This window comes from Vanellus vanellus (genome assembly GCF_965231255.1).
Source record: "Vanellus vanellus genome assembly, chromosome: 10".
Classification (NCBI taxonomy): domain Eukaryota; kingdom Metazoa; phylum Chordata; class Aves; order Charadriiformes; family Charadriidae; genus Vanellus; species Vanellus vanellus.
Window position 1 is genome coordinate 481,723 of NC_138915.1, and position 9,233 is coordinate 490,955.

General features: G+C 64.4%; 1 protein-coding gene across 1 annotated transcript in view; it reads left to right on the forward strand.

Annotated features, from left to right (window-relative positions):
- Window positions 1–4,032, forward strand: part of MID2 (midline 2) — a 109,341-nt gene extending 105,309 nt beyond the window's left edge. Inside the window, exons 9-10 of the mRNA XM_082488080.1 lie at window positions 724–931; window positions 3,411–4,032. Coding sequence (XP_082344206.1) covers window positions 724–931; window positions 3,411–3,813 — 611 coding nt within the window. The 3' untranslated portion in view covers window positions 3,814–4,032. The remainder of the gene's footprint in view (window positions 1–723; window positions 932–3,410) is intronic.
- The last annotated feature ends 5,201 nt before the right edge of the window (window positions 4,033–9,233 follow it).

Here is a 9,233-nt window from a genome sequence, read left to right on the forward strand (position 1 = left end):
GGCGGCCGCTGGGGCTGCGGGGACGTGCTCGGTGCGGCCGTGCTGCTTCTGCCGTTCCGTGGTGTTGTACCGGTGCTCACGGGTCTGTTCCCCCTTCCCTGGGCTCGCATAACTCTCGTTACGGCTAACAGAGTGTGGATCCGTTCAGAGGTTCAGCCTACATGCCTAGGTTTGGTTCGCAGCGAACCTTGATGGCGCCTTCCGTGCCATTTCCATTACCCGGGAACACCCCCTGACTCTGCCGCATTTTGCGTCACGAACAGAGGGCAAAGGGGAACTGCTCTGATGGGGGATGAGGCATTCGAAGGGGGTGATGCGCAGTAAGGAGACCCCGGGGCTTCCCCGGCCCCTACTGAGGGATCCCTGCGGGGCGACGCAGCCCTGCCCGCCGTGCTGCCCAGCCCGAGCGCTCGCTCTCCTCACCTCATTTCTCTCGGCGTTTTCGAGTTTCACCTCCGTTCCCTCTGTTTGGTCCGGGAGGGAGGTGGGTGATTCCCGGGCGGGGGAACGAGCCCGAGGCGCAGGCGCTGCTCCCGCCCCTGCTCCGCTCTGTCCCGCTGGCGTCCTGCCGGGCATCTGTAATGCAGTGTCCTTGGCTGGTGGGGGGACCTTTGGCTCGCGGAGGGTGTCCAAGGAGCTTGGGACAGACGTTTCCCACCGCGTTCTGCCTGCACGCTGATGGTACCAGGCATAAATCCTAACCCACGTGTCCTGTCCTAACAGGTCAGCCTTTTAAGCTAGACCCCAAGATGGCCCACAAGAAGTTGAAGATCTCCAACGATGGGCTGCAGATGGAGAAGGACGAGAGCTCCCTGAAGAAGAGCCACACGCCCGAGAGGTTCAGTGGCACAGGGTGCTACGGCGCGGCGGGCAACGTCTTCATCGACAGTGGCTGCCACTACTGGGAGGTGGTGGTGGGATCCTCGACCTGGTAGGCAGCACCCTTGTCTTCCATCTCTCCTAGGAGCCCTCAAATTTCCCCAGAGGTGTTGTGGGACACACTAGGGTCACAGGCCAGGGTTTTGGCAGAGCTGCTCACGGGCAGAGAGGTGCTTCAGACCTTAAATGCGGGTGGCGGTGGCGTTCAAGAGGTTTAGGAGTTTCTCTTCTCTGTGGGAAGCTTTTGGGTCCGATCCAGTCAGGCTGCAAGGTGAAGCTTTATCTTCATTGCCCTCCCCTGCTGAGCTGCTGGTGCCTGCCAGGCCTCAGATCTCACCCGGGCCCTGGGGCGGAGGTGCCACGGAGCTTGAATCCTGCCGGCCTCCCCGTGTGCAGTGCCCTCCCCTGGGCCCTCGGGGGAGAGGTGCCGCTGAGCTGGGCCGGAGCGGGTCGCGGAGGCTGAGCTGGAAGGCGAAGCAGAGGGTGACCGTGGCTGAGCAGAGGAGAGAGCGGTGTCTCCGGGGGAGGTGTGCGGAGGCCTGGCGAGCCGCTGGGATGTCCCTGCGAGGGCAGGCAGCTCGGGGGGAGCCTGTCCCACGCCTGCTTCGCTCTGTTTCACCCTATAGTCATACCCCAACCTTGCAGGCTGGCAGGAGGAGCCATCCCACGCCACGGGTCCCCCTACTCATGGGGACGTACGGGTCTGCCCTGTGACGGCAGAGGGGCCAGCGGGGCAAAGCGGAGGGTGATGCTTCACTCGCCCTCTGCGCTCCATCACCCCGTGCTGCTGCCGTGGGGCTCTGCCTCGGGAGCGGCCGCTGTCATTGCCGCGAGCTGCTGCTCTCGAGGAAGGGTGAGTCCACGTCTCCTTCCTGTCGGCAGGAACACAGAGCTTTGTCCCCATCTCGGGCCACCCTGGCATCTGCTGAAGGCCACCAGGCTTGGTGGAGCCCAGCCGCAACGCAGCCCAGGACGCAGCGTCTCCCCTCAGCTCTCGGCTGAGGTTCTGTGGCTCTTCTCCGGTCCAGGCTCCGCGGATGGATGCTGCGAGGGTGGGAAGGCGAGAGCCGAGCCTCCCTGCGCTCCGTGGGCGATGAAGGCAGCATTCCCAGGGGCTACAAGGGTGGGGATTGCCGTAGCCCACCGCCCCAGCAGCCTGCCGCCTTCTCCCCAGCGCCCCGGGCAGAGGTGCTCGCACAGAACCGCGGCCCCAAGTGCAGCTTCTCGCTCCCCGTAGTGGCAAGGAGCATCCTTGACCCCGCAGCACCGCCCCGCTGCATCTCAGCAGGCGTCCCCAGCCCAGCCGTGCCCCCCGCCCCTGCCCCTGCCTGCAGAACGCATCTGGGCAGCAGCAGAGGGGACGAGTCAGGGGCGCGAGGTAGCGCAGCCTTCGTTAAAAAGCAGTTTCTGACTTCAGCAACTTGATTTGTGAGTTGTTTCTCAAGCAGTAATTACATCTGGAGCCGTTTCTTAGAAATGGATGAGTTCCAGGCGTTGTTTGGCTGATGACCGAGCACTGCAAGGCCTTCAGAGGAGGGAATAGCTTTCAAACACACGGCAGCGCCGTGGGCTGCGCGGAGGGGCGCGTTCAGGTGCAGAACGAGCAGGGCCGCGTGCAGCTAATTGACTCGGCTGCGGCCGTGACTCAGAGCGAGCCCGGGGCCCCGTGTCCTGCTGAGGCTCAGCTCAAGGATGCTTTGATCAGAGGTGGCGTGGGACCTGCGGCTCTCAGCAGCCGTCAGTGCCACCCCATCCCCCCACGCCTCAGCCCCGCACCGACAGCCCTTCCCCGCGCCGCGTTGGCGCTGCGGGCAGGGCGACGCTCTCACAGCGCTCTTCGGCTGCTTCGTGGCGTGTAAGGAGGGCTGGGCCGGTCCTGGGAACCCGCGCGCGCCTCCGCGAGCTGCTTCCCAGGAGGAACTGCTATTTGAGCACTGCTGCAAAACGCGTCTCCTCTCCCCGCGGCGGATCCGCAGGGGCCGCAGCGCACAGCAGCCTGGTGTGGGGGACGGAGCGTCGCCTGGTCTTGCCCTTCTCCCCATCCCGCTCTCCCCAGCCGGTCGCTCTCGACCAAAGCTTGCGGGTTCTTCCAGCCGCCCAGAGGGGCTTTGAGTACAGAGCGTGGCATAGCCGAAAGCCAAAGAGACCCAACTCCTGCCGTGTCCCCAACTCATGACCGCGAGCGCCCGGGAAACGGTGCTCCTCTCCCGGGGACCTCAGGCCATGCCGGGTAACGGCCCCGCAGAGGGCCGGCAGCTCTGCTCCGCGGCGGCAGGGCCAGCGCCGCAGGGGCTTCTGGTCCCGGGGGTTCGGAGGAGAGGGCTGTCGCCTCCTGCCTTTCCCTCAGCCCTGCGCGGGGAGGGGGCGGCGCTTTCCCCCGCCAAGCCTCCGCAAGCGGATTTTCAGCCACATAAAGCAGTTGCCGTGCTGCCTCCACAGTCAGGCGGACTTTTCAAGCGCGGGGTGCGGCAGCCGCGGGGCCGGGCTTTGTCCCGTGGTGGTCGCTAAGTGCAGCTTCTCCTCTCTCGCAGGTACGCCATCGGCGTGGCTTACAAGTCGGCCCCCAAGAACGAGTGGATCGGGAAGAACTCCTCCTCTTGGGTCTTCTCCCGCTGCAACAACAACTTCGTGGTGAGGCACAACAACAAGGAGATGCTGGTGGAGGTCCACCCGCAGATGAAGCGCCTCGGCGTCCTCCTGGATTACGACAACAACGCGCTCTCCTTCTACGACCCGGCCAACTCCCTCCACCTCCACACCTTCGAAGTCTCCTTCATCCTACCGGTGTGTCCCACCTTCACCATCTGGAACAAGTCCTTGATGATCCTCTCGGGTCTGCCCGCCCCGGACTTCATAGATTACCCAGAGCAGCAGGAGTGTAACTGCAGGCCCCAGGAGTCCCCGTACGTATCAGGGATGAAAGCCTGTCACTAGGCTGCCCTAGCCCTGCCCGCGGTGGCACCAGTGATGCTGGCGGGTGCTGGCGGTCGGAGGAGGCCACCGGGAGCTTGCCGGCAGTCGTGCCGGAGAGCCGCCCTGCAGCCGTAACGCTCCAGCAAAGCGAGCGCCTTCCCACATGCAGCTCAGTTATTTTTTTTAAGGGGAAAGCGGAAGACCCTCTAGCCACGGCTGCAAATAAACTCCTGTTGGCGAGCTCCGCTTGTGTGCGAGTGCGGCTTGTGCAACTCCTGGGTGGTGCGCTCCCATCTCTCCCGAAGCGGATTGTCACCTGGATGGTTTTGTCTTCCCCCGGGGGCTGGAAAGGCTGGGGCGGGTTTTCGGGTGACCTCCCGAGGCGCTGCTGCGGTCAGGGGGACGTCTCGTGCGTCCCTGCAAGGCGCAGGTGGGAACCGGAGGGATTGGCTTTGCGGAGCCCGTCGGTAGCTTGGCTCGAGAGCCGGGTGGGACCGGAGCATCGCTTTCTGGGAGGACTCTCTGTTTGGCTGAAGTTCGGCAGCTTCTCTGGTGTGGCAGATAATTGCACGGAGCCCTGGCACTTGGCGAGCGCTGGTGTCGGTTATGCGGTGGGTGGTGGTTACGCGGTGGGTGGTGTGTGAGAGCGAAGGCAGCGCTGAGGACGGTCCCGCTGCCTCTCCCAGCCGCGGGCGCGCTGCTGCTGGCCGTGTTCCCCGTGCTCGGTGGGGGTGGCAGTCCCACAGTGGAGGGCAGCCAGCCGCGGACCCCCACCCCACACGTCTTCTGCTTTGGGAGCCCACCGGCAGTCAGGGAGGCCCCCGCCCTTACAGGGTGAGCCGAGGGGCGTCTCGCCCCCGGCCCAGAGGTTTGAGAGATGCTCGTGCCCGAGGCAGGGTCCGGCCGCTGTGCCCGCCACGCGTGGCTCCGGTGGCCCTCCGTTGGCTCCAGGCCTGGTGTCCCTGCAGAAAAGCACATCTTCCCGTGCTGAGCAGGTGGTCGACTCCTGCCCAAAGACCATCGCTGTGCTTTATGACCCAAAATCTCAATTTATGACCCTAAATCTTGGCTCTTGGTTTGTTCTCCACCATGGCGGTGTGAGCGTGGAGCTGTCCTGTTTGCTCTGTGGCAAAGGAGCGAGTCTGTCCCAGGGGCTGGAGCCCCTGGTTACTGGGAGCTCTTTGGCTGCCACCAGTGCTCCCAGTAAGCACAAGCACCAAGTCCCCTGGGCCAAGCTTCAGTCTCCACGTTTGCTTAAAAGCCAGGAGGAGCTGAGCTGGGCACACCGGTCCCTGTGTCGCAGGGACCCAGCACGGGCACCTGCAGTCCGGGGCGGTGGCACGATGGTGGGCACGCGGATGTCCACGTCGCACCCGGGGCTGGCGGCACGGTGTGGCAGGGGTGCCGGGGGAAGCGAGGGGGTCAGGCAGCGCGGTGGCCCAAGAAAGGCTGGTGCTTGAGCTTTGGTCCGTGGTGTTTGAAAACTCCTTTTTCTCCTCTGGGTGTCTCGGTGGCATTGCACGGGGACCGTCGGGCTGACACCTCCCGGCTGTGCCAGCCTTCTCCTTTCTTCTCTTGGACCTTGCTGATAGGGAACTACCTCAAAGCCCAGCAGCCTGCCGGGGGAAGGTGGCCGGGACAGACAGGGTGACAGCGCCTCGGGGCTTGTCCCACCAGGGCTGCCGGAGAGGCTGCGTGAACTCGGCTGGAGCCAGTTGGCCCCGTCCAAAAGTGGGTGCTCCCCGGCAGCGACCCGGCCTAGGGGACACTTGTCATGGAGTGTGACGGCGGCGGCAGCCAGGCGGTAGCTTTGTCCAGGGAGAGCGTGTATAAAAAGAGCCGTTTTCTCAGCACAGCATCCCTCCGCTTTGCCTGGGTGACATTTTTGGTGACTGGCTGCCTGTCGCTGCGGGAAGGTGTCACGTGCGGGGAAGGGCTCTGCCACGCGCACTGCCACGCCGAGGGGGATTTTCCCTCTGATCCGGGCTGCGTTCCCGCAGTGTGTCCCTCCCGAGCGGCCACAGCGGGTTTGTTCGCTCCTTCGGGCCGCAGCGAGCGAGCGAGCACAGGGTGGGGATGCAGCAGGGCCGCGTCTGCCCTTCCCCGCAGCTAAGCACACACACACACACAGAGTTAATTTTAGGAGGGTGAGTTGCCATTTTCAGTTGGGTGTTGCCTCAGAGCCGCATGGGGCTTCCATGAAAGCCTTTTCCGCGGGTGCGGGTCCCTTCCCGGGGGGCTGCTCGTAGCGTGGCAGCCCCAAATGCCGCGGCACGGGAGACGGATGGCAGCGTTGGCGCTTTCCCGGCCCCGCGCCGGCTGCCCGGCTGCTGCGGGAGGACTCGGCGCATCCATTCGCCCCGAGCGCGCCCGCCGTGGATGTGGCATTTGCACCCCATGAAATTGCACTAACCGCGGTGGGACCCCCACCCCACCCCGTGCCCCCCCGCCGGCGTCGCCCACCCGGGCCAGGGGCAAACGGCCCATTCCGGGGGGGACACCCCCATTTCCCTCTGCTGGGAGCGGCCAAGCGGTGGGACATCCCCGCACACCCCCCCCACATCCCCGCCCCGCAGTGATGCTCCGCGCCGCCCCCCGCCCGCCAGCGAGCGACCCCATTGGCTACAACCGCCTGGCCTATGATGACGCGGCAGTCGCTCCAGCCAATCGGAGCGCCTGCAGGCTCTGCAGCCCCCGCGTGATGAATGAGCACGTTTCCCACGGCGGAGGGGCGAGGGGGGCCGGTGGTGGCCCTGGTGGCTCCGCCGTCGGGGCTTGGGGTGCGGCGGGTGCCTGGTCACCCGCTGGACTCGACGCTTCCATGTGTAACACGGTCGGTCCGGTTTGGGTTTGGGAGAGGGTTGTTCTTCCTGTTATGTTTTTTCCCTTTTTTGGTTGGGTTTGGTTTTGTTTTGTTTTTGGTTTTTTTTTTTGCAACTTCTTTGTTAATGTGTATATATATATATATAAAAATAATATAATATAATATATATACGTTACTGGATACGTCTGTGTGTGGCGGCGACTGCGCAGCGTGTGACATCGCTGGCCCTGAGCGCTCTCTTGGGCCATCGCGGTTGGCCTTCGCCAAACCTCCGGCAGAATGCAGGCGGTGACCCTCGGGGCTCCCCAGTCACGGGCGGGTGTAGCAGTAAACCAACACGGCAGAAGAAAAGGCCTTTACTTAAGGTGAGGCAGGCTGGGTGGGAAGCCAGCCCCGCTGGGTCCCGGCTGGCACAGCCCCCGAGGGCACCGCGGGCTCCCTGGGGCAGCTCTGCGGGGGGTGGGGGGTGGGGGGGTTGCTCCCCCCCAGGGACGACGTTACGGGTCACGTTCGCTCAGAGGGACCTGCCAAACACGTGGCTATGCGTCCGCAGGAGTGGGGGAGATATTGGCACCATCCAATGGTGTTTCTTGTCCCCGACTGCAACTCGGGCTTCAGAGCCTGTGGGGGTGGCAGGTCACACGGGGTGCCACAGCCCCATCCAGAAAGGTCCGCACACGTTAATACTCTGCACCCCGCTGTCAGCCCCCAGAGGATGTCACCCGAAGGCACAGTGCTGCCCGAGTCGTCAGGGCACCAAGTGCTCCAGCCTCCCCGTTCCCGAGGCTTTGGTGGCCACCGGGACTGCTGGAAATCCCTGAGTGCCAGCCGGCCACCGCTGGAGCCGTGTCCCTGCTGCTTGTGAGCCCAGGTCCCACTCGCACCCCCCGGGTGCCTCAGGAGGGCAGGGATGGAGCCTGACCCCATCCTTCACGGTGGTGCTGGACTGAGCTAACGGTGGGGCTGAGCACCGGCCGTGACATCTCTCCGCTCCGCAGAGGACCCCCCGCCCCGGCACGGCGCAGCTGACAGCCGGCCCACCGCCCGCCTTGCGCATCGGGTTCCCTCTCTGCTGCCTGCGCCTGTGTGGCCGGAGGGCTGTGCCGGCGTTCCCCGTGTCCCCCTGCCCCAGCACAGCCCCTCAAGCCGCCTGCCCAAGCCCCAGCGCCCGGTCCTGGCTGCAAACCCCGTCCCTCCCCCTCGGCTCCACTGCCCGTCGCTGGGGGTGAGGCTGTGCCAGCGCCGGGGGCTGTATTTGGGTAAAACAAGCTGCGGCTGTGGGCCACGGGGGTCCCGTCTTCCTGCGCCTGCCCCAGAGAGCGGCTTCAAGAGGCGGGAGTCCAGCTGCCCCCCGCCCCGGGCTCCCGACTTCAGCAGCCCCGAGCGGCACGCAGCCCCCTTCGCCTGGGGTCCCCGGGAGGAGGCAGGGCTGGGCTGGGCCCCCACCTCCTCCCGGGACCCCTGGGCACCCCCCGAACAGCCCTGCCCCCCGGCTGGGCCGGGACCCCCGTGCTGCCCAGTGGTCTCCTGGCTGAGGCACAGCCGGACCTTGTGCGGGGGCTCCACAGGCTGCGGTGGGGCCACCGGGCAGAAATCTCCCCCCGGTGCCTGGGGGGGAGCCCCGGACCTGCCTGGCCAAGGGGAGGCAGAGACGCGCAAGCCCAGGGAAGACAGACCCCGTCTTTGTTGAGCATAAGTGCCTAAAATATTTATTAAGTGGAAAACATATGGTGCAAAACAACACTGTAGAGTTAAACATTTCTTACTTTATTCCTTTGCTCCAGGCTTTTTCCCATTAAACATTAACCACCAACACATGGAAACCGGCCTCGAGATTGAGTAGCTGCTTTCATTACGGGACAAATCTGTGGCGTTCGCATTATCTCAGACCTCTGCTCTCACTGCGCGGTGTTGCTGACAAACAGGACTTTAACGAGCCACTCGCTGGGGCCTGACGGTAATGCTCCGGCTCCTTCCTCGCAGCACCGTCAGCCTGGAGACCCCGCCAATCCACAGCCCCTCCGCAGGCTCTCGCCGCAGCCCAGGGGGTCACAGCCTACGTTTCCAGACCTGGCCTTCCCTGACCCACGGCCTGGCAGGGCAACACCTCCCCAGGTCATCTGCGGCTTTGCCGGGTGGTCGTCCCAACCCCAACCCCTTCCTCCATCCTCCCGTCGCTCTGCTCCAGCCAGGCCGTGTCCTGTGACGGAAGGTGTGTGGGGTCTCGGTAGCGACGTGCGGGTGCTCCCGAGCTCCAGCCTCTTGTCAAAGTGAGGGGACACTCTGAAAATAACGTACCTCCATCTAGTGCCTTCTCGGAGACCGGCCCAGGGCTCTGAGGGCTTCACAGCAGAGCAGGTACAAATGTACACGTCCCAGAGCTCATTGCCAGCGCTGCCTGTTGGTCTCGCATTAGGTTAGAGTTGCAGGTCAGAAGCGGAAAGTTGGACTGCAATCAAACTCGCTTTTGGGGCAAAGACCCCAAAGCCCGCCCATGTGATGCTAAGTAAGTCAACGAGGCTGCTAGTTGCACGTCGGTTCTCTTTGGATGGTGATGACTGCTGAGGGCAGAAGCTGAGGGCTGGAGTGCCTCTCTGCATGGCAGCACGTGTCCGAA